The 25,368-nt window shown below is 45.7% G+C and overlaps 1 protein-coding gene across 1 annotated transcript; it reads right to left on the minus strand.

The window, feature by feature from the left end:
- Positions 1-8,657: 8,657 nt before the first annotated feature.
- On the minus strand, positions 8,658-11,182 carry LOC137353220 (thioredoxin domain-containing protein 2-like). The gene has a single exon (XM_068019294.1). The coding sequence runs from the start codon at positions 11,149-11,151 to the stop codon at positions 10,501-10,503; it is 651 nt and encodes a 216-aa protein (XP_067875395.1). The 5' UTR covers positions 11,152-11,182; the 3' UTR covers positions 8,658-10,500.
- Between the last annotated feature and the right edge of the window lie 14,186 nt (positions 11,183-25,368).

A 25,368-nucleotide genomic window follows, 5' to 3' on the forward strand; every position in this document is an offset into this window, starting at 1 on the left:
GACTTGATAGGGTAGAAGCTGAGAGATTGTTCCCACTGGTCAGGGAATCTAGAACACGGGGACACAGTCTCAGGATAAGGGACTGGTCATTCAGGACTGAGATGAGGAGAAATTACTTCACTCATAGATAGGGTTGTGAATCTTTGGGATTCTCTACCCCAGAGGGTTGTGGATGCTCCATAATTGAATACATTTAAGGCTGGGATAGAGAGATTTTTGGTCTCGCAGGGAATAAAGGGATATGGGGAGTGGGCAGGAAAGTGGAATTGAAACCCAAGATCAGCCATGATCGTATTGAATGGCGGAGCAGGCTCGATGGGCCGCATGGTCTACTTCTGCTCCTATTTCCAATGAAAGGTCACTGACCTGGAACGTTAACTCTGCTTCTCTCTCCACAGACGCTGCCAGACCTGCTGAGTATTTCCAGCATTCCAGCATTCCTTGTTTTTATTTCTGCTCCTATTTCTTGTGTTCAGCTGAGGTGGTGACAGAGTGCTGTGAACTTGCCTCAACAATGCCGGGGTTGAGGGGGAGGGGGGGAAACAGCTAATCTGTGAACAGCAAGATCCCACAAACACGATGTGGTCACTGTTGTAATGTAGGAAGCGTGGCAGCCAATTTGCGCACAGCAAGCTCCCACAAACAGCAAATACATTAATACTAGGAGAGTGCTTAAATGAAATAAATGGTCAGGGCCTTGGGGAGAACTCCCCTGCTCTGCTTTGAAACAGTGCCATGGGATCCTTAATCTAGAGAGGACAGAGGAGACCTTGGTTTCCATCTCATCCAAACGACGGCACCTCTGACAGTGTGACACTCCTTCAGTATTGCACTGGAGCATCACCCAAGATTATGTGCTCAAGTCTTTGGAGTGAGATTTGAATCAATGACTTCTTACTCAGAGGTGAAAGGGTTACCCACTGAGCCAATACTGATGAGAAACAGCAACAGTATTCCTGCACCTGAGAGTGGGGAGGGGTGGGGGCAGGGGAGGGGGGGGATGGTGGGGGTCAATGGAGGGAGGTGGGGTCAGGGTTGAGTCTATTCCCCATTACCTCCGACAACATTTTAAGCTCATTTATAAAGAAGTGGTTCAGCTACACCAGGACAGCAGCAGAATCATGTGTCAGTGTTAAGTGACTGCAGTTGCAAATTGGATACAAAATTGGCTTGGTGATAGGAGGCAGAGGGTGGTAGTGGAGGGTTGTTTTTCAGATTGGAGGCCGGTGACCAGTGGTGTGCCGCAGGGATCGGTGCTGGGCCCTCTGTTGTCTGTCATATATATTAATGACTTGGATGTGAATGTAAGGGGCATGATTAGTAAGATTGCAGATGACACCAAAATTGGTGGTATAGTGGACAGTGAAGGTTGTCTAAGGTTACAACAGGATATAGATCAACTAGGAAAGTGGGCAAGGGATTGGCAAATGGAATTTAATGCAGACAAGTGTGAAGTGATGCATTTTGGGAAGTTAAACCAGGGCAGGACATAAACAGTGAATGGTAGGGCCCTGGGGAGTGTTGTCGAGCAGAGAGACCTTGGGGTGCAAGTACATAGTTCCCCGAAAGTGGCAACACAGGTAAACAGGGTGGTGAAGAAGGCGTATGGCATGTTTGCCTTCATTGGCCGAGGCATTGAGTACAAGAGTTGAGACGTCATGTTACAGTTGTACATGACGTTGGTTAGGCCGCATTTGGAGTACTGTGTGCAGTTCTGGTCGCCGCACTACAGGAAAGATGTGATTAAGCTAGAGAGGGTGCAGAAAAGATTCACAAGGATGTTGCCTGGTTTTGAGGGCTTGAGTTATAAAGAGAGATTGGATAGGCTGGGTCTGTTTTCCCTGGAGCGAAGGAGGCTGAGAGGGGACATAATAGAGGTATATAAAATTATGAGAGGCATAGATAGGGTAGATAACCAGAGTTTGTTTCCCATGGTAGGGGTGACTAAAACTAGAGGGCATAGATTTAAGGTGAGAGGGAGGAGGTTTAAAGGGGATCAAAGAGGTAAATTTTTCACACAAAGAATAGTGGGTATCTGGAATGAGCTGCCTGAGGAGGTGGTGGAGGCAGGAACAGTAGCGACATTTAAGAGGCATCTGAGCAGGTACTTGAATGAGCAAGGCATAGAGGGATATGGAATTAATGCAGGCAGGTGGGATTAGTATAGATAGGCATTGTGGTCGGCATGGACGCGGTGGGCCGAAGGGCCTGTTTCTATGCTGTACGACTCTGTGAGTTGTTGTTGTCCACAGACAGTATGAGGTGGTGGGGTAATGGTCATGTCACTGGGCTAGTGATCTAGAGGCCCAGGCTAATGTTCTGAGGAGATGGGTTCAAATCCCACCATGGCAGATAGTGGGAATTCAAACCACCGTTGATTGTAAAAATCCATCTGGTTCACAATTGTCCTTTAGGGAAGGAAATCTGCTGTCCTGACCTGGTCTGGCCTACATATGGCTCTAGACCCACAGCAATGCGGTTGACTCTGAAATGGCCTAGCAAGCCACTCAGTTCAAGGGCTATAAGGGATGGGCAATAAATGCTGGCCTAGCCAGTGACGGCCACATCTCAGGAACAAATTTTAAAAAACAGGGACACTTTCCGTTAGGGGTGATGAGCGGGAGATCAGGAATCATGGCTGGTTTTCCTCTTCCCTATGGGTCAACGTACCTGGGTGAAATGAAAATACAGAGCAAAGTCTCAACCTGGACTGTATGGCTCACTGCAAGCTGTAGAGGTGCAAGTTACTCACCTACCTTTGCTCCAATAAGCACATGATGTTGTTGCAACGTGGAAACTGAGGTCTTCAAAGCTGTCAGCTAATTTTGAGTAATATCATCCGCCAAAGGAACAGTGCGGTTTTACCCGAAACTTTGGTGGAAAATGGTGAGTTTCTTTTCTGAAGTGTTGCTCCATTGAGGGAGCACCAGCATCACATGGACTGCAGGGGTTCGAGAAGAAGTGCCAACACCACTTTCTCAGGGCAACAAGAGACGGGCAGTAAATGCGGCCTTGCCCGCATCAACGATATCTCAAGGACAAATTCAGAAAGAGGAGAAAGCTGGCCTTTGATAGCATAGAGTGTTAGATGACCTTCATGAGGGTGTTAAAAGTGCTACAGAAATGCACGTCTTTTCTTTATGATCATAAGAGATCATCTGGTTATTATAGTAGCTAGTATGCTTTTTAAAAAATTCATTCATGGGATGTGGGCGTCGCTGGCCAGGCCAGCATTTATTGCCCATCCCTAATTGCCCGAGAAGGTGGTGGTGAGCTGCTTTCTTGAACCACTGCAGTCCATGTGGGGTAGGGACACCCGCAGTGCTGTTAGGAAGGGAGTTCCGGGATTTTGACCCAGCGACAGTGAAGGAACGGCGATATAGTTCCAAGTCAGGGTGGTGTGTGACTTGGAGGGGAACTTGCAGGTGGTGATGTTCCCATGCATCTGCTGCCCTTGTCCTTCTAGTTGGTAGAGGTCGTGGGTTTGGAAGGTGCTGTCTAAGGTGCCTTGGTGTGTTGCTGCAGTGCATCTTGTAGATGGTACACACTGCTGCTACTGTGCGTCGGTGGTGAAGGGAGTGAATGTTGTGGATGGGGTGACAATCAAGCGGGCTGCTTTGTCCTGGATGGTGTCGAGCTTCTTGAGTGTTGTTGGAGCTGCACCCATCCAGGCAAGTGGAGAGTATTCCATCACACTCTTGACTTGTGCCTTGTAGATGGTGTATAGGCTTTGGGGAGTCAGGAGGTGAGTTACTCGCCGCAGGATTCCTAGCCTCTGACCTGCTCTTGCAGCCACGGGATTTATATGGCTACTCCAGTTCAGTTTCTGGTCAATGGAAGCCCCTAGGATGTTGTTACTGGGGGATTCAGCGATGGTATAGCCATTGAATGTCAAGGAGAGATGGTTAGATTCTCTCTTGTTGAAGATGGTCATTGCCTGGCACTTGTGTTACACGAATGTTACTTGCCACTTATCAGCCCAAGCTTGGATATTGTCCAAGTCTTGCTGCATTTCTACACGGATTGCTTCAGTATCTGAGGAGTTGCAAATGATGCTGAAAAGTGTGCAATCATCAGCGAACATCCCCACCTCTGACCTTATGGTTGAAGGAAGGTCATTGATGAAGCAACTGAAGATGGAACTCCTGCAGTGATGTCCCGGAGCTCAGATGATTGACCTCCAACAACCACAACCATCTTCCTTTGCGCTAGGTATGACTCCAGCCTGCGGAGAGTTTTCCTGCTGATTCCCATTGACCTCAGATTTTCTAGGGCTTCTTGATGCCATACTCTGTCAAATGCTGCCTTGATCTCAAGGGCAGTCACTCTCACCTCACCTCACCTCTTGAGTCCAGCTCTTTTGTCCATGTTTGAGCCAAGGCTGTAATGAGGTCAGGAGCTGAGTGGCCCTGGTGGAATTCAAACTGAGCGTCACTGAGTGGGTTATTGCTAGGCAAGTGCCGCTTGATGGCACTGTTGATGACACCTTCCATCACTTTACTGATGATTGAGAGTAGGCTGATGGGGCAGTAATTTGCCGGGTTGGACTTGTCCTACTTTTTGTGTACAGGACATACCTGGGCAATTTTCCACATTGCAGGGTAGATTCCAGTATTATAGATGTACTGGAACAGCCTGGTTAGGGGCGTGGCAGGTTCTGGAGCACAGGTCTTCAGTACTATTGTCAGAATTTTGTCAGGGCCCATAGCCTTTGCAGTATCTAGTGCCTTCTGTTGTTTCTTGATATCACACAGAGTGAATCGAATTGACTGAAGTCTGGCATCTGTGATGCTGGGACTTCAGGAGGAGGCCGAGATGGATCATCAACTCAGCACTTCTAGCTGAAGATTGTTGCAAATGCTTCAGCCTTATCTTTCGCACTGATGTGCTGGGCTCCCCCATCATTGAGGATGGAGATATTTGTGGAGCCTCCTCCAGTTAGTTGTTTAATTGTCCACCACCATTCACGGCTGGATGTGGCAGGACTGCAGAGCTTAGATCTGATCCGTTGGTTATGGGATCGCTTAGCTTTGTCTATCGCATGCTGCTTACGCAGTTTGACACACAGATAGTCCCGTGTTGTAGCTTCACCAGGTTGACACCTCATTTTGAGGTATGCCTGGTGCTGCTCCTGGCATGCCCTCCTGCACTCTTCATTGAACCAGGGTTGGTCTGCTGGCTTGATGGTAATGGTAGAGTGGGGGATATGCCGGGCCATGAGGTTACAGATTGTGGTTGAGTACAATTCTGCTGCTGCTGATGACTCACAGCACCTCATGGATGCCCAGTTTTGCATTGCTAGATCTGTTCGAAATCTATCCCATTTAGCACAGTGGTAGTGCCACACAACACGATGGAGGGTATCCTCAATGTGAAGGCGGGACTTCGTCTCCACAAGGACTGTGCAGTGGTCACTCCTACCAATACTGTCATGGACAGATGCATCTGCGGTAGGCAGATTGGTGAGGACGAGGTCAAGTATGTTTTTCCCTCTTGTTGGATCCCTCACCACCTGCCACATACCCAGTATAGCAGCTATGTCGTTTAGGACTCGGCCAGCTTGGTCAGTAGTGTTGCGACTGAGACACGCTTGGTGACGGACATTGAAGTCCCCCACCCAGAATACATTCTGTGCCCTCGCCACCCTCAGTGCTTCCTCTAAGTGCTGTTCAACATGGAGGAATACTGACTTATCAGCTGAGGGGGGGCGTTAGGTGGTAATCAGCAGGATGTTTCCTTGTCCATGTTTGACCTGATGCCATGAGACCTCACGAGGTCTGGAGTCGATGTTGAGGACTCCCAGGGCAACTCCCTCCCGACTGTATACGACTGTGCCGCCACCTCTTCTGGGTCTGTCCTTTCAGTGGGACAGTGTCTGTCAAGTATGATTCCATGAGTATGACTATGTCAGGCTGTTGCTTGACTAATCTGTGGGACAGCTCTCCCAACTTTGGCACAAGGCCCCAGATGTTAGTAAGGAGAACTTTGCAGGGTTGACAGGCTGGGTTTAGTCATTGTCGTTTCCGGTGCCTAGGTCGATGCCCGGTGGTCCATCCGGTTTCATTCTTTTTCATTGACTTTGTAGCAGTTAGATACAACTGAGTGGCTTGCTTGGCCATTTCAGAGGGCATGTAAGAGTCAACCACATTGCTGTGGGTCTGGAGTCACATATAGGCCAGACGAGGTAAGGACAGCAGATTTCCTTCTCTAAAGCACATTAGTGAACCTGATGGGTTTTTACAACAATCGGCAATAGTTTCATGGCCATCGTTAGACTAGCTTTTTAATTCCAGATTTATGAATTGAATTCAAATTCCACTTTCTGCTGTGGTGGGATTTGAACCCATGTCCCCAGAGCAATACCCTGGGTTTCTAGTCCAGTGACAATACCACTATGAGTTGAGGGTTTTTGCCTCAACTACCCTTTCAGGCAGTGAGTTCCAGATCCCCACCACCCTCTGGGTGAAAAAAACTTTTCCTCATCTCCCCTCTAATCCTTCTATCAATCACTTTAAATGTATAAATGGTAACAGCCAGTTATACCATTTCTCTCAAGGTATTCCACCATTCTCCCTCTGAAGGTATAATAGAACCTCCAGAGAAATTGAGGGCCGTTAGCCACCGTACCAATCAAAATCAAGCAAAGCAACTGGGCCAACTATGAATAAGGAACAGCTCAGGTTGCATGAAAGCAACTAATCCACTAATAAAAGGAACCACCAGTTTTTGGATCTCCTAGTAGGCTGTCCTCGCGAAGCTTAGTACTGGAGATAAAGCCAGTAACAGGATAAAGACATAAATCATTGTGCTTGAAAAGTGGCTGGCATTTTCCAGTAGTGGCCTTCGCCTCCCCGAGAAGCCCGAGTTTGTGGCACTTCCAAGAACCATCCCTATCCTCATAGCAACAGAGCAAGGTAGAAGCGTGCAATTCCCATTGTGCATTGGTGCTTGTATTCCTGCCATTGACAAGTGTTATGACCAACCGCTCCTGTCAAAGCCCCCAGTCAAAATATACGATTCTGATTGTGGTGGGAGAAACGCACTGATAATTCAATCCCCTCCCTCCACAGGTTGCGTAACATATCATTTAAAACTTTCCAAATTAAAGAACGACTCAGCCAAATTGTACCAACTATTAATGAGGCAAACCAAACCAGATGTCTTTAAATCAATAAATTAACTCTTTAATTAGAATAACTAAATTCTTAAACACTCTGAAGACATAAACAACATTTAAAATAGAAAAAGAGAGTCCTTGAAAATTTACAGTCCAATGTTGCTCAAAGTCCTCACAGGATGTTGCTCAAAGTCCTCACAGGATGTTGCTCGAATTCTTCACAGGATGTTGCTTTCCTTCTCCAGCGAATTTCAACAATTAATGACTTGCAAACACTTTCAACAGAATCAATCTGACTTTAGAGTTTTTGAGGGATAAAAGATTGTCAGTCTAACTTTCCTCTCTTCAATTTAAATTACCAGAGATCTCTGTTTTGGCTTGATGTTTTGGAATTTTGAGAGATTAATAATTAAGCAGACTAAAATTCCTATTCCTTCAGTTTAAATGGTAGAGATCTTTTTCCAGGTGCTAACGCCAGCTGTCCTCTGTGTCTGTGTTCTGTTGGAACAAACTGTCTTCTACTCAAAGCCAGTTCAAAACTGAATTGTAACAAATGTATGGCATGAGCCTCACTCCCAATGGCTGTTTCCATGGTATCAAGAATGCACCCTTTGAATCGCAGTCTCCAAATGGCTGTTTCTAAGGCAATGAAAATGCACCTTCCTATAACTTCAGAGGCTTGCTGGTTCTTAAAGCAATACTGATCCCTTGAAAGCCTCAAAGGCAAACGGCATATTCACGGAAAAAAAAACTGCAGGACCATGACACAAGAATGTTTAGAATTTTCTTTACCAGAGAGCTGTGGATGCTCAGTCATTGAGTATATCCAAGACAGAGATGGAAAGATTTTTGGATACTGAAGAATTCAGGGGATGGTACGGGAAGGTAGAGATGAGGTAGATCAGACATAACCTTACTGAGTGAGTGGAGCAGGTTCGAGGGGCCAAATGGCCTACTGCAGTTGCTATTTCTTATGGGTGGCACAGTGGTTAGCACTGCAGCCTCACAGCTCCAGCGACCCGGGTTGTTCTGGGTACTGTGCAGAGTTTGAAAGTTCTCCCTGTGACCTCATGGGTTTCTGCCAGGTGCTCCGGTTTTCTCCCACAGCCAAAGACTTGCAGGTTGATAGGCAAATTGACCATGGTAAATTGCCCCTAGTGTAGGTAGGTGGTAGGAGAATTGAGGGAAGGTGGGCATGTGGTAGGGAATATGGGATTAATGTGGGATTAGTATAAAATGGGTGGTTGTTGGCTGGCACAGACTTGGTGGGCCGAAGGGCCTGTTTCAGTCTTGTATCCCTCTAATACCTGAAAAGCCATTGACAGAATTTGCCAGCAATTCATGCCGGCAAGCCTTAATTCCTTGGTCTACCAATTAAGAACCACCTAAAGAGTTAACGGCCAGCCAAACTATTTTAAAAGCAGTATACAGAACAAGATTCTTTTTTGCAGGAAACATCAAATACAAGATTAAGCTTTAATTCTTCAGAATTTTAGGCAAATTTACACAGGGAAAACAATGTAAGTTATTATACGCACTGGTTTGTCTATTTAGCAATCACAGCTAGTTACGTGTGATAAATGAAACTTTGCATTTTCAAATCTGGCATTTTTATTTACTAGTAAAGTTCTTGTGGCATTACAATCAGGTGATGATGAATGTGACAAGACTGTGACAGAGCTGAGAGACATCATTGCTTAACAATACTGCCTACAGGTGCAATGACAGGTAACTGTTTACATACAGGATTTCTATTCTAAATGTTTACATAGACAGTTTCAATGTTAAACTTTGGCATAAAAGGGTGATCACAAATCACGAAGCTGGACAGGAAATGCACACATACACATTATATATATATAGTGCTATATAAATTATCAGGCGGGCGCAGTTATTTTATTAGCGTGTGTTTGAATGAGAGCTCCAAGCAATCTGTAAAAAAGCAAATGCAGGCAGCCAAGTTCTGGAAGAAAAGTACTATTGTTCAAGTTTGTGGGGAGGTTCTGAATAAAAGTTTTAAATTGAAACAGATTGATTTAAGCAGGAACTTTCCATAATTCTGTTGCAGAAATATGTTAAAGATCAAAATTAATCTTTTCTTGGTCCTGAATGTTCTAAACAGATGGTAGTACAACTTAAGAGATCCTGCCACTGCACCTGATAAGACATTATCCATTTAGGGAACAGTAGTATGTGATGGGTACAAATTAATTTAATTACCTATCTCCAGTGGGTAAAGAACATAATAAATATTTATTTCTGGGAATTAATAAAACACTCCTCATTGGATCTCCCAATTCCATGCTTACCTTTGTAACAATGCTTTTGTTAGCAGAATTGTGGTACACTAGCTACCCATATACACACATTTGCTATGCTTGCTTCGTTCTTATGATTAGCTACCAGAGACCTTTCACCATTGTGATCCAACATATTACAGATGGAAATGATGGCATGAGAATTCCTGATGTTGGTCATGCTGTGCAGCATTGTCACAGCCATTCACAACAATCATAAGATTCTGAGAGTTTGACAGTAGACACTGATAGGCTGGAGAACCTAGAACTAGGGGACATAGTCTCAGAATAAGGGGTCAGCCATTTAGGATTGAGAGAGGAGAAATTTCTTCACTCAGAAGGTTGTGAATCTTTGAAACTGTTTACCCTAGAGGGCTGTGGATGTTCCTTTATTATGTCCAAGGGTGAGATCAAGAGAGTTTTTTGGGCTCTAAGGGAAATGGGAATTAGGCAGGGAAGTGAGGTCAAGAACCAGTCATGATCTTATTGAATGATGGAGCAGGCTTACAGGGTTGTATGGGTTGATACTTCTCATGTATCACAAACTGACCTTGCATTTTTGAGGTCAAAATTGAAAGATCTTGGAAGATATGAGACTTGGGGCCTTCTCTCACTGCAGAGTACAAAAGGGTTTGGAGAGAAGCAAATGTATAGATGAGAAATATAACCACCATTTTATTGAGACCCCTTCCATCAAAGCCACAGCAGTAATACTTTCAATAGAGTATTTTCACTGTGGCTTTGAATGTTGCAATAGCTTGGTCTCAATACCTTTTCAAAAGAAATAACAGAAAGAGGGCAAATAAAAGAATATGAGAGTTCAATTTTGCAATTCTGACTGGGGGGGGGGGGGGGGGTGGTGAACCCAGCTTGTCAACTCAGCTGGATGAATCTGGCATGTACAATTTGTTCAATCTCAATGGTTTTAGGGGTTGGTGGGTCAGAAAGTCACAACAGGTGTGGGTTGCTTCTCAAAATAAGGAGGACACCAGCCAATAGAAAGTTTCGACATGACAACTGAAGGCAGTTTTGTTCGAAAAGGTTTGCATTGCTTCTGTGTTTTTTTTTTATTTAAAAAGGACAAGTCTACTTCAGCTCCTTGATCTTTTCCTCCAACGACTCCCGGCTATCATCCAGCACCTCGGCCACCTTCTTGCCCATTTTGTAGAACTGGAAGGTCGGGATGTGGATGATGTCGCAGGCTTCGGCCGTGTCCTCCGAGTCGTCCACGTTCACTTCGTAGAAATTCACCAGGCCGTTGAGCTGGGCCATCTCCCTCATGAACGGCTTCATGTCCTGACACGTCTCACACCAGGTACCCGAGAAGAAGATGACCACCAGCCGCTCGCCGGCATCTTTGATGCACTTGTCTAACTGGCTCTTGCTGCCGATGGTCTTCAGGGGGACGCCCTCCTTGGCCGGCGAACTGACGGTGTCCCGCGGCGTCGGCGGCGACTGCGGGGTGCTTTTCTCGGAGGACTTCGCCGATTCCTTGGGCGGCTTGGCCTTTGCCACCTGCGGCGGCCCGGCCCCCTCAGCCCCCGGCGCGGCTTCGGCCTTGCCTTGCGACTGTCCGCCCTTCACACGGGAGGGCCCCACCTCGCCGGGCGACCGTGCGGCAGCCTTCGCCTGCGAGGCGGCCTTCGCCTGCGAGACCGCTGCCTTCTCCGAGGCCGGCGGCGCGCTTTTCCCCTGCGCCTTCTTGGCCTTCCCCAACGTACTGCCCGCGCCCGCCATGTGCTCGGCCCCTCTCTGACACGTGCTCCGAGCCGCTTCCGGCCCAGCCCCTCAGGCACGCCCCCTCATTGTGACATCACCAGCAAGCCCCGCCCAGCCTGCATAAGAAACCTCGCGATTGGTCAGTTGAAAGAGCCGCCTCACGCAGCCGCCAATCGGAATGCCCTGACAATGCAAATGAACGCACAATTTTCCATCAGCCTGATTTAAATTTGGCGCGGCAAGGCTAACAGCCAATCATTTCTTTTTAAGAAGAGGAACCGGCACTGCCGCTTTTAATATCCTTCGTGATTGGTGAACGGTGCTGTCAATCGGCCAATCAATGCTGAAGGAACTGTGACCGACAGGTGAATGGGCCTATCACGATCCAGCAAACAGGATCACTTGATCATATTTCAATCAATGGGGGCCGAAGTTGAAAGAGAGATGGTGAAAGTGACCGGCGGAGCTGGGCTTGTGTCGACGCCGGGACGGAACCGAATTCCCATTGAACTGTGAGGGCGTGGCGACGCCGGCCGCCGCCATCCACGCTCGCGCGCACTGGCCGGCCCGCAACGGCAAAGGCGCGAGAACCGGCATCTGTCGGGAGCATGCGCAGTTCCACCCGTTCGCAGAGGCGTGTCGAGAAGGTGACGTCATCGGAGCGTTCTGCCCTCGACAGACGGCCACGGCCCCTCTGTGACGTCACTTGATCTCCATAGTTACAGTGTCCATGCGACTCGAGAGGCAACGGCGCTGGAACACGTGATGCCGACAGGTACCAGGGGCATCAGCATCATTGAGGTCCCAGGTGAAAGAGGTCATTGACCAGCCAGGCAGAAAGGCATTCAAGGGAGGATGAGGTAACCCACCATGTTCAACCTACCAAGATGGGCAACCACATTGCAGATGAAGTCTAATGCAAGGGAAGTGCGAAGTGTTGTATTTTCGAAGGCAAAATGAGGACAGGCGATGTAAACTAAATGGTCCAATTTTAAAAGGCGTACTGGATCAGAAGGATCCTGGGGTTCACAGACAATCTTTGGGGGGGGGGGGTGCGTGAGGGTGAAGAGTGCAGGACGACATGCCAGGAGCAGCACCAGGCATACCTCAAAATGAGCTGTCAACCTGATGGAGCTACAACACAGGACTACTTGCGTGCCAAACTGCATAAGCAGCATGCGTTAGACAGAGCTAAGCGATCCCACAACCAACGTATTAGATCAAAGCTCTGCAGTCCTGCCACGTCCAGCCGCGAATGGTGGTGGACAATTAAACTAACTGGAGGAACTGGCTCCACACATATCCCCATCCTCAATGATGGGAAAGCTCAGCACATCAGTGCAAAAGATAACGCAGAAGCATTTGCAACAATCTTCAGCTAGAAGTGCCGAGTGGATGATCCATCTCAGCCTCCTCCTGAAGTCCCCAGCATCACAGATGCCAGGCTTCAGCCAATTCGATTCACTCCACGTGATGTCAAGAAATGACTGAAGGCACTGGATACTGCAAAAGCTATGGGCCCTGACAACATTCCGGCAATAGTACTGAAGACTTGTGCTCCAGAGCTTGCCATGCGCCTAACAAAGCTGTTCCAGTACAGCTACAACACTGGCATCTTACCTGGCAATGTGAAAAATTGCCCAGGTATGTCCTGGACACAAAAGGCAGGACAAATCCAATCCGGCCAATTATCACCCCCATCAATTTACTCTCTCTCAATCATCAGCAAAGTGATGGAAGGTGTCGTCGACAGTGCCATCAAGCGACGTTTGCTCAGCAATAACCTCAGTGACACTCAGTTTGTGTTCTGCCAGGGCCACTCAGCTCCTGACCTCATTACAGCCTTGGTTCAAACATGGACAAAAGAGCTGAACTCAAGAGGTGAGGTGAGAGTGACTGCCCTTGATATCAAGGCAGCATTTGAACGAGTATGGCATCAAGGAGCCCGAGCAAAACTGAGGTCAATGGGAATCAGGGGGAAAACTCTCTGCTGGTTGGAGTCATACCTAGCACAATGTCCACCACCATACATGGCTGGACGTGGCAGGACTGCAGAGCTTAGATCTGATCCATTGTTTGTTGGAAGTTAATCATCTCAGCTCCAGGACATCACTGCAGGAGTTCCTCAGGGTAGTGTCCTAGGCCCAACCATATTCAGCTGCTTCATCGATGACCTTCCTTCAATCATAAGGTCAGAAGTGAGGATGTCCACTGATGATTGCACAATGTTCAGCACCATTCGCGACTCCTCAGATACTGAAGCTGTCCGTGTAGAAGTGCAGCAAGAACTGGACAATATCCAGTCGTGGATGGATAAGTGGCAAATAACAAGTGCCAGGCAATGACTATCTCAAACGAAAGAGAATCTAACCATCTCTCCTTGGCATTCAATGGCATTACGATTGCTGAATCCCCCACTATCAACATCCTGGGGTTACCATTGACCAGCAAGTGAACTGGAGTAGCCATATAAATACCATAGCTAAAAGAGCAGGTCAGAGGCTAGGAGTCCTGCGGCAAGTAACTTACTTCCTGACTCCCCAAAGCCTGTCCATCATCCACAAGGCACAAGTCAGGAATGTAATGGAGTACTCTCAACTTGCCTGGATGGGTGCAGCTCCCACAACAGTCAAGAAGCTCAACACTAACCAGGACAAAGCAGCCCACTGATTGGCAGCCCATCGGCAAACATTCACTCACTCCACCATCGATGCACAGTGGCAGCAGTGTGTACCATTTACAAGATGCACTGCAGTAAGGCACCAAGGCTCCTTTGATAGTACCTTCCAAACTGTACCACCTAGAAGGACAAGGGCAGCAGATGCATGGGAACACCACCAAGTTCCAGGTTCCCCTCCAAGCCACACACCATCCTGAGTTGGAACTATCTCACTGCTCCTTCACTGTCACTGGGTCAAAATCCTGGAACTCCCTTCCTAACAGCACTGTGGGTCTACCTACCCCACATGGACTGCAGCGGTTCACGAAGGCGGCTCACCACCACCTTCTCAAGGGCAATTAGGGATGGGCAATAAATGCTGCCCTAGCCAATGACTCCCACGTTCCACAAACGAATAAAAAAAAAGGCAAGTTGATTAACAAATATGGGATCCAGGGTGCAAAGGTTATAGATAACGTCCAAATTATTGGTTAGATCCCATCTAGAGAGTATTTGTTCCAATTCTGTGCACCAAACGTCAAAGCCTTGGAGAGGGTACACAGATGATCTACCAGACTGATACCAGAACTTCAGGTACGTGGTGAGACTAGAGAAGCTGGGATTGTTCTCAGAGCAGAGACAGTTAAGGAAAGATTTAATTCAAAATTATAAGGGGTCTTGTTATTGGAGCTGTGTCCACTAGCAGTACGGTCCATAACCAGAGGATACAGATTCAAGGCAATTAGCAAACAAAAACCAATGGGAAATGAGAATTTCTTTTACGCAGCATGTAGAATGCATTGACTGAAAGGATGGTGGGAGTAGGTTCAGTAGTAACTTTCAAAAGGGAATTGGATATCACCTTTAAAGGAGCAGGGCAATGGGACTTTCAAATAATTGGCACGGGCACCATGGGATAAATAGCCTATTTATGTTCTGTATGATTCTATGAAAATATGGGTTGTGTTAATTTATAGAAAATACAGGCTGTGAGTGGAGTTGCCAAATCTGATTGGAAATATTCCAAAAGCTGTCACATCTCCAACCACTCCACTCCCAAGCATCCACCATTGGTCACCTGGCGAATCGATCCTCATGGTGTCCTGCCTTATCACGCCAATACAAAGCAAACAGACTCTTTGTTACCTGATTGATAATTCTTGACCAATGTTACCCAGCTGCTCAGTAACCTGAAACTTCCTGTGCAGGCTGCACACAAGTCGGCTCCATTTAAAGGGGCTGTGCACTCCAGAAAAAAAAAATGAGAAGGTAAATTGTTCTTGACTATCAATCTTTCTCCCCATCAAGCCATTGTATCTAGGACTGTCACTGACCTCATCTCCTCTGGAGATCTTCCCTCCACAGCCCTCAACCTCATAGTTCCCCAACCTATACAGCCCGCTTCTATCTCCTTCCCAAAATCCACAAACAGGAATGCCCTGATAGACCCATTGTTTCAGCCTGTTGCTGCCCCACTGACCTGATTTGTTCCTATCTTAACTCTATTTTTTTCTCCCCTTGTCCAATCTCTTGCCACCTACATCCATGACTGTTCCAGTGCCCTTTGTCACTTCAACAGTTTCCAGTTTCCTGGACCCTCACCATCTCCAATGACTGTATCAGTGCCGCTTCCTGCTCCCAACCTGAACTGAAAAATTTCATTGACTTTGTTTCCAATTTCCACCCTTCTCTCACCTTCACATGGTCCGCCTCTGACTCTTCCCTTCCCATCCTTGACTTCTCTGTGTCCATTTCTGGGGATAGTATATCAACCAATATCCACTATAAGCCCACAGCTACCTGGACTACACCTCTTCAAACCCCACTTCCTGCAAGAACTCTATGACAGTCTTCTAATTTCTCTGTCTCCATCGCATCTGTTCAGACAATGCAATCTTCCATACCAGCGCTTCCGATAAATGTTCCTTTTTTCTCCACTGAGGATTCCCCCTACTGTGGTTGATGTGACCCTCGGCCGTGTCTATCTTTTTGATGCAATTCTGCTCTCGCCCCTTCTCCTCCCTCCCAGAACCCTTTGTCCTCACCTTCCACCCTACCAGCCTCGGTATTCATAGAGTCATTGAGTTATACAGCACAGAAACAGTCCCTTCAGCCCATCGTGTCTGTGCCGGCCATCAAGCACCTATCTATTCTAATCCCGCCTTTCAGCACTTGACCCATAGCCTTGTATGCTATGGCTTTTCAAGTGCTCATCTAAATACTTCTTAAATGTTATGAGGGTTCCTGCCTTTACCACTCCTTCAGGCAGTGTGTTCCAGATTCCAACCCCCTCTGGGTGAAAAAACTTTTCCTCAAATCCCCTCTAAATCTTCTGCCCCTTACCTTAAATCTATGCCCTCCGGTTATTGACACCTCTGCTAAGGGAAAAAGTTTCTTCCTAGCTAATCTATCAATGCCCCTCATAATTTTGTATACCTCAATCATGTCCCCCCTTAGCCTTCTCTGCTCTAAGGAAAACAACCCTAGCCTATCCAGTCTCTCTTCATAGCTGAAATGCACCAGCCCAGGCAACATCCTGGTGAATCTCCTCTGCACCTTCTTCACTGCAATCACATCCTTCCAATAGTGTGGTGACCAGAACTGTACACAGTACTTCAGCTGTGGCCTAGCGTTTTATACAGCTCCATCATAACCTCCCTGCTCTTATATTCTATGCCTTGGCTAATAAAGACAAGTATCCCATATGCCTCCCTAACCACCTTATCTACCTGTGCTGCTGCCTTCAGTGATCTATGGACAAGTACACCAAGGTCCAACTGACCCTCTGTACTTCCTAGGGTCCAACCATCCATTGTATATTCCCTTGCCTTGTTAGTCCTCCCAAAATGCATCACCTCACACTTCTCAGGATTAAATTCCTTTTGCCACTGCTCCGCCCATCTTACCAGCCCAACTATATCTTCCTGTAATCTATGGCTTTCCTCCTCACTATTTACGACACCACCAATTTTCGTGTCATGTGCAAACTTACTGATCATACCTCCTATATTCACGTCCAAATCATTAATGCACACTACAAGCAGCAAGGGTCCCAGCATCGATCCCTGCGGTACACCACGAGTCACAGGCTTCCACTCGCAAAAACAACCCTAGACCATTACCCTCTGACTCCTGCCACTAAGCCAATTTTGGATCCAATTTGCCAAATTGCCCTGGATCCCATAGGCTCTTATCTTCTTAACCAATCGGGACCTTATAAAAAGCCTTACTGAAGTCCATGTAGATTGCATCAACTACTTTACCCTCATCTAGTCACCTCCTCGGAAAAATTCAATCAAGTTTGTTAGAATGATCTCCCCCTGACAAAGCCATGCTGACTATCCCTGATTAATCCCTGCCTCTCCAAGTGGAGATTAATCCTGTCCCTCACAATTTTTTTCCAATAGTTTCCCTACCACTGATGTTAGACTCACTGGCCTGTAATTACCCTTCTTGAATATTGGTACCACATTTGCTGTCCTCTAGTCCTCTGGTAATTCTCCTGTGGCCAGAGAGGACTTGAAAATTTGTGTCAGAGCCCCTATTATCTCCTCCCTTGCCTCACATAATAGCCTGGGATATGTTTAGTTTAGTTTGTTTAGTTTAGAGATACAGCACTGAAACAGGCCCTTCGGCTCACCGAGTCTGTGCCGACCATCAACCACCCATTTATACTAATCCTACACTAATTCCATATTCCTACCTCATCCCCACCTGTCCCTATATTTCCCTACCACCTACCTATACTAGGGGCAATTGCTAATGACCAATTTACCTATCAACCTGCAAGTCTTTGGCATGTGGGAGGAAACCGGAGCCCCCGGAGGAAACCCACACAGACACAGGGAGAACTTGCAAACTCCACACAGGCAGTACCCAGAATTGAACTCGGGTTGCTGGAGCTGTGAGGCTGCGGTGCTAACCACTGCGCCACTGTGCCGTCCCTTTTTTTTATCTCATCTGGGCCTGGGGATTTATCCAGTTTTAAGCCCGCTAAATCAGCTAATACTTCCTTCCTTTCAATGCTAATTTGTTCAAGTATATCACAGTCCCCCTCCTTGATCTCTACACCTACATTGTCCTTCTCCATAGTAAACACAGATGAAAAATAATCATTTAAAACCTCAATATTCAGTGATCATCCTCCACCATTTCTGGCGCCTCCAGCATGATGCCACCACCAAACACATTTTCCCCTTCCTTTTTCAGCATTCTGAAGGAACTATTCCCTTCACAACACCCTGGTCCATTCCTCAGTCACCTCCAACACCTCCCCCTTACTGACGGCCCCTTTCCATGCAAGCGCAGGAGATGCAACACCTATGAACATCCTTAAGTAAGGAGATCAAAACTGTACGCAGTACTGCAAGTGAAGTCTAACCAATGCCCTGTATAGATGTAGCAAGACTTCCCTACTTTTATACTCCATCCCCCTTGCCAACATTCCATTGCCAATAGGCCTCCTGAGGTTCCCAGCATCACAGATGCCAGTCTTCAGCCAATTTGATTCACTCCACATGATATCAAGAAATGGCTGAAGGCACTGGATACTGCAAAAGCTATGGGCCCTGACAACATTCCAGCAATAATACTGAAGACATGTGCTCCAGATCTGGCTGCACCCCTAGCCAAGCTCTTCCAGTACAGGTACAATACTGGCATCTATCTGACAATGTGGAAAATTGCCCAGGTATGTCCTGTGCACAAAAAGCAGGACAAATCGAAACCGGCCAATTACCACCCCATCACTCTCGATCATCAGCAAAATGATGGAAGGTGTTGTTGACAGTGCCATCAAACGGCACTTACTCAGCAATAATCTGCTCACTGACGCTCAGTTTGGGTTCTGCCAGGGCCACTCAGCTCCTGACCTCATTACAGCCTTGGTCCAAGCATGGACAAAAGAGCTGAACTCAACAACACATCTTCCCCTCCCTTCCCCTGTCAGCATTCCGAAGGGATCATTCCCTCCGCGACACCCTGGTCCACTCCTCCATTACCTCCACCACCTCGTCCCCGACCCATGGCACCTTCCCCTGCAATCGCAGGAGGTGTAATACCTGCCCATTTACCTCCTCTCTCCTCACTATCCCAGGCCCCAAACACTCCTTTCAGGTGAAGCAGCGATTTACTTGTACTTCTTTCTATGTAGTATACTGTATTCGCTGCTCACAATGTGGTCTCCTCTACATTGGGGAGACCAAGCGCAGACTGGGTGACCGCTTTGCGGAACACCTCCGCTCAGTCCGCAAGCAGGACCCTGAGCTTCCGTTTGCTTGCCATTTCAACACGCTCCCCTGCTCTCATGCTCACATCTCTGTCCTGGGATTGCTGCAGTGTTCCAGTGAACATCAATGCAAGCTCGAGGAACATCTCATCTACCGATTAGGCACACTACAGCCTGCCGGACTGAACATTGAGTTCAATAATTTCAGAGCATGACAGCCCCCCATTTTACTTTCATTTTTAGTTGTTTTTTCTTTTTTACATTTTTTACAACCTTTTTTTTTTGCATTTATTTCATTTCATCTTAGTTTGTTCCGTTTGCTTACCCACTGTTTTTTTTTCATGTTTGCACTTGCTGTTGTCCAATATTCAGTCCGTTAACACCTTTTCTGTACTAATGCTTTGTCTTTCAACACACCATTAACATATTGTTTGCCTTTGCTCCATGACCTTTTGGTCAGCTATGTGGTCTTGTCCAATCTAAACCTCCTTTGTTATCTCTTGCCCCACCCCTACCTCACTTGCTTATAACCTGTGACATTTTTAATATTTGTCAGTTCCGAAGAAGGTTCACTGACCCGAAATGTTAACTCTGCTTCTCTTTCCACAGATGCTGCCAGACCTGCTGAGTGGTTCCAGCATTTCTTGTTTTCATTTCAGATTTCCAGCATCCGCAGTATTTTGCTTTTATGATTTTCTAAATGTCTTGCTACTGCTTCCTCAATGGATTGTAGCATTTTTCCAATGACAGCTGTTAGGCTAACTGGTAATTTACACCCCCCCCCCACCACCTTTTGAATAGAGGTGTTACATTTGCAGTTTTCCAATGCACTGGGACCTTTCCAGCTTTTTGGGAATTTTGGAAGATTACAACCACTATCTCTGCAGCCACTTCTTTTAAGACCCTAGGATACAGGCCATCAGGTCCAGGGGACTTGTCAGCCTTTGGTTCCATTAGTTTTCCAGGTACTTTTTCTCTAGTGATAGTGATTGTTTTAAGCTCCTCCCTCCCTTTTGCCTCTTGATTTTCTGATATTTTTGGGATGCTTTCTGTGTCTTCTGCTGCGAAAACAGATGTTCAGTCTCTGCCATTTCCTTGTTTCCCATTATTTATTCCCCAGTTTCATCCTCTAAGGGACCAACACTTACTTTAGCACTCTCTTCCTTTTTATATATTTGTAGAAGCTTTGATTGTCTGTTTTTATATTGCTAGTTTACTCTTATACTCTAATTTCTCCCTCTTTTTTTTAGTCATCCTCCGCTGGTTTCTAAAATTTTCCCAATCTCTGGTTTACCACTAATCTTTGCAGCATTGTACACCGTTTGTTTCAATTTGATACCATCCTTAACTTCCTTAGTTAGCCACGGATGGAGCATTCTTCTCATAGAGCCTTCCTTTCTCAATGGAATATATCTTCGTTGAGAGTTAGGAAATATCTCTTTAAATGTCTGCCACTTCTTTATCTTTTAACTTGTTTTCCTAGTCCACTTTAGCCAACTCTGTGTTCATACTCTTGTAATTACCTTTATTTAAATTTAAGACACTAGTTTCAGACCCATACTCATCACCATCAAACTGAATGAGAAATTCTAACGTTATGATCACTCTTGCCCAGGTAATTTATTAATCCAGTCTCATTACACATTACCATGTCTAAAATAGCCTTCTCCTGGGTTGGTTCCAGAATGTATCGTTCTAAGAAACTGTCCGTAATACACTTTAAAGACTCTTTCTCCAGGCTACCTTTGCCAATTTGATTAGTTCAATATATATCAAGATTAAAATCATCCATAATTACTGCAGTACCTTTCCTACAAGCTCCCATTATTTCTTGATTTATATTCTGTCCTAGAGCATAGCTACTGTTGTGGGGGGGGGGGTTGCTAAATACTACTCCACCTGTAAATTCTTTCCTTTGCTATCTCTTATCTCCACTCAAATTGATTCTACATCTTGATCTTCCAAGCCAAGATAATTTCTCACTACTATACTGATCTCATCCTTTATTAACAGAGCCACCCCACCTCCTTTCCCTTTCTTCCTATCCTTCCGAAATGTCAAATACCCTTTAATATTTAGTTCCCGTTGTTAAACTCCAGAAAGCTTGTTATAGAAAAATAATGCTGGAGTCTATCTTTACTGAGTTGCACATTTATTGCACAAAGTAAAAGGATTACAAACATGTAGCTCCTCACTCAAACCCTCCACCAGTCTCAGTAACTGTCTGCTTCTAAGTGCTCAAGTAGGACCCCAATTAACACCCTCCACCTGCATGTAATCAAACAATTGATACACAATTAACAGATTAACACCCAGCTTTAGTCACCTTGCAACCACACCTTTGTAATGACTATCTTATCATACCCATTTATTTCTAACTGTTCCATCAATTCATCTATCTTGTTCTGAATGCTGCATGTATTCAGATAAAGAGCCTTCAATTCTGTCTTTTTACCATTGTCCCTTCTCTGACCTTATTTGTTGGTGCACTCTTATGTTTGTATGCTCTATCCCTTCCTGTCACACTCTGGTGATCATTACTCGTATTGTTACCCTGCACTATTGCCTTGTACTTTCTTGTTAACTTTCTAAATTTCCCCCCACCTGAACCCTCCCCCCACTATTTAGTTTGAAGTCCTCTCTACAGCCCTGGTTAAACGATTCGCCAGGGCGCTAGCAGTTCAGGTGAAAGCTGCCCAACAGTACAGCTCCCTCTTTCCCCAGTACTCGTGTCAGTGCCCCAAGAATCAAAACCCCTTTCTCCCACACCAATCTTTGAGCCACACATTTAACTTTTGATCTTATTTACCCTATGCCAATTTGCTCATGGCTCCTGTAATAATCCGGACATTATTACCTTTGTGATTCTGCTTTTTACTTTATACCCTAGTTGCTCATACTTCGTCAGCAGAGCCGATTTCTTAGTCCTCCCTATGTCGTTGGTACCCACATGGGCCACGACAACTGGATCCATCCCCTTCCACTGTAAATTCCTCTCCAGCCTCAAGGAAGTGTCTTTAACCTTGGCACCGAGCAGGTAACATAGCCGTTGGGACTCATGCTCTCGGCTGCAGTGAACAATATCTATTCCCCTAACTATACTGTCCCCTACTACTTCTACATTTCTTTTTACTCCCCCCCCCCCCCCCCATTTGAATGACCCCCTGCACCATGGCGCTGTGATCAGTTTGCTCATCCTTCCTGCAGTCTCTGCTCTCGTCCATACATGTTGCAAGAACATCGAACCTGCTGGACAAATGCAAGGTCGATGTGTAAGAGGCTCGTCAGAGGGATGAAGAGTTCGGGAGAGGAGTTGTAGGACTGTAGAAGGTTACAGAGCTAAGGAGTGGAAAAACCATGGAGGGATTTAAATACAAGGATGGGAATTTCAAATATATGGGGTTGAAGGACCAGGAGTTAATCTCGACAGTGAGGGTGAATGAGCAGGACTCGTGGGATCTGATATGACTAGCAGGGGTCTTGTTGCTACAGATTTTCTCCCCCGATCCCTCCTAATTCTTCATTGAGGAGTCTGTGGCAGTGGTCTTTGCCTCCTGCAAGAGTCACTCTGCTTACTTCTAATGTATGTATTTCCATGTGCTTTCAACATTCAAAGCAAGTGACTCTTATGATTTCATGCGGCTTCCAGCCCACTCTTTGGATGTTTACTGTTCAGCTTCTGATCTCTTTCTTCAGCCAAGAGTCAGCTAACATCTACACAATCCAGGGACCAAACCTGCATCCGGAATGGCTCACCAGATGATGGACTTTATCACTACACAGTGGGGAACCACGGGTAAGTGAGTGCAGCCCTGACATTACTAGTCTTGCAAAATTAAGGCTGAGGGACCGGCCAAGCAAATTTGTCCTGATTAGATTCTGATTACAGCCAGTGCCATCAACAATGTCTGGGCAATGGGAGTCAACGCTAATAGCTATCTCTAAACCGTTTTGTACCTTGTTCTTATCTCCTTTGGCATAAATGACAAAGGAACTCTTTACAGTTAATCAAAGCCAATCTTTAAGCAGATTACTCAATCTGCGTACCTGAAGCTATATAAATAAGATACAAGAAACTCTTCTTCTATTACATACATGTTCCGTCAGCCATTCAGTTATGCACCATCCATCCTAGGCTCTCACAACTTAATTGGATACTTACGCTGCTAGGTTTACCTGGGTTTTATTTCCTCCTTTAAGATACTGCCTTAAGACCTACCTCTTTGCCCAAGCTTTTGGTTGTCTGTCCTGACATTTCTTCTTGTGGCTTGGTGTCAGAAATATTTATATTGATTTGTTGTTGTTGTCAGTCCCTGGAAACGAGGATGATGTCAGTCAGGCATTCATGATTTGTGTGTCCTCAGGTGATTCAACAGGCCAATCCTGGAGCCACATATCTTTGGGTAGAGAGGACAAGAGTTGGCCTGAGGAAAGGTGGGGGTTCTCAAGCCAGGGTTCTGCTCTCCTTCCACTTTCGTTGCTTCTCTGCAGCAGAGTTTATGCGGTCAGTTTCCGACTGTTCCGGCTTGTTGGATGAAGCACTGCCACATGGTATGGTTTGCGACAAGTTCCTCCCATGCACTGATGTCAATTTGTCCCCTTTTCAATGAGGCCTTCAGAGAGTCCTTAAAATGTGTTCTGTATCCTCCTTGAGATTGGGTGCCATCCTTACGTTAAGCGCCTTAGGACATTCTGCGGTGTTAAAGGTGCTATATAAATGCAAGCTATTGTTCTTGTTCAATCACCTTCCTATTTTCTGTTCCTAAAGAAAGTATTTTTTAAATTAGCAAATGGTTCTTTATGCTATAAATCAAAACTAGAATTGTGGATTCCCTCAAGGGCTCAGTCAGTGCACTGCTTGACTATGATACCAAGCAACATGGATCAGGAAGCCCCCAGATTGGATCCCTGGTTTATTTGGAGCTGACCTCACACATTTACTGGGAAGAAAAATATAAAGCATTTACAGCACAGGGTGGGGGGCCACTTGGCCAATGTGTTTTGACAGCTCTTTACTGATGCAATCAAAGACAAATCTCACTGCCCTGCTTGCTCCACATATATACCTATTTTTTCCTCTAATTCAAAGATGCAGTCCTCTCCACCTGTGGAAAAATATTTCATGCTGTAGCTAAACACTCTGCAAAGGAATTTCTACTAGCCTCTTCTTACTCTTTTAGTGACTGTTTTATCACCAATTCCCTGGTTAGAGGAAATAGTCTGTCCCATATCAAAACCCTTCAGAGGCTTCTGACACTTTTCCAAATGGAAAAAATATGGCTAAGCAGATATATTTCATTGAGAATTGTTTTTGTTTTGGAGATAGTCTGCTGATGGCTAAGGCTCAGTGACTTATTTTTTCTGCTCTCCATTTCAGGGAGTATCTGCCTTTCTGATTCTGCACGTTGTTTGCCTCCTTGTGGATTTTGCGCATTTCTTTCCTGTTTCTGCTTTGGCTCTCGACTTTTATGGCTCCATGCCCTTGTCTGTTAATTATCCACTTCGGGCCAGAAACCTTCATCAATAGGTTACAAAATGGGGTCTGCTGTCAATGGAAGTATTGCCTTTATCTGGATACATAAGCACAATAGTCAACATTCTGTGCCACTGTTCCATTTAACACATACACGCTCTTTTAATTCCCATAATAATTATCTGGCAATTACCCACATTTGCCACCGATTGTAAGTTGCTTGCGAGATCCCCATCCGACGGTGCCATTGTCTATTATTAATTGTTATGTCTCCTATTTTGATATGAGCTTGGCAGATTTCCCATAACTTGGGATCAGATCATAGAGAAATATAAAAAAGAGTCTGACTCCTTTTGTGTTCAGCTTATTTTCCTAGCCTGAAAAGTTATTAATGGCTGTTGTTTCCAGTTTTTGAGCTAGTTGTCTGCCCAGAACCATACTTTGTCTCATTATTTTAACCACAAAGTGCCAGTGTGATTGAAGAACTTATTGGAAAAAAAAACCTTTGAATCTATTTCCTGTGGTGGGGAAATCCAAAACAAGGGGGATAAATTTAAAATTAGAGCAAGGCCGTTCAGGGGTGATGTAAGAAAGCACATCTTCAAACAAAGGATAGTGGAAATCTGGAACTCTCTTCCTCCAAAAAGCTATTGAGACTGGGGGTCAATTAAAACCCAAACCTGAGATTAATAATTTTTGTGAAGCAAGGATATTAATGGTTACAGAACCCAAGCGGAGTTGAGCTACTCGATAAGTGTTACGACCAGGTGAAAAATGTGTCCAGGGGTCTTTTACTGTCTTTGTCTGGTCTTATTGTAACAGGGGTAAATTTTTAAACACAGTGTTTTGAGCTCCCCCTTGGTGAATCCTTGTTCA

Source organism: Heterodontus francisci, chromosome 40 (genome assembly GCF_036365525.1).
Source record: "Heterodontus francisci isolate sHetFra1 chromosome 40, sHetFra1.hap1, whole genome shotgun sequence".
Classification (NCBI taxonomy): domain Eukaryota; kingdom Metazoa; phylum Chordata; class Chondrichthyes; order Heterodontiformes; family Heterodontidae; genus Heterodontus; species Heterodontus francisci.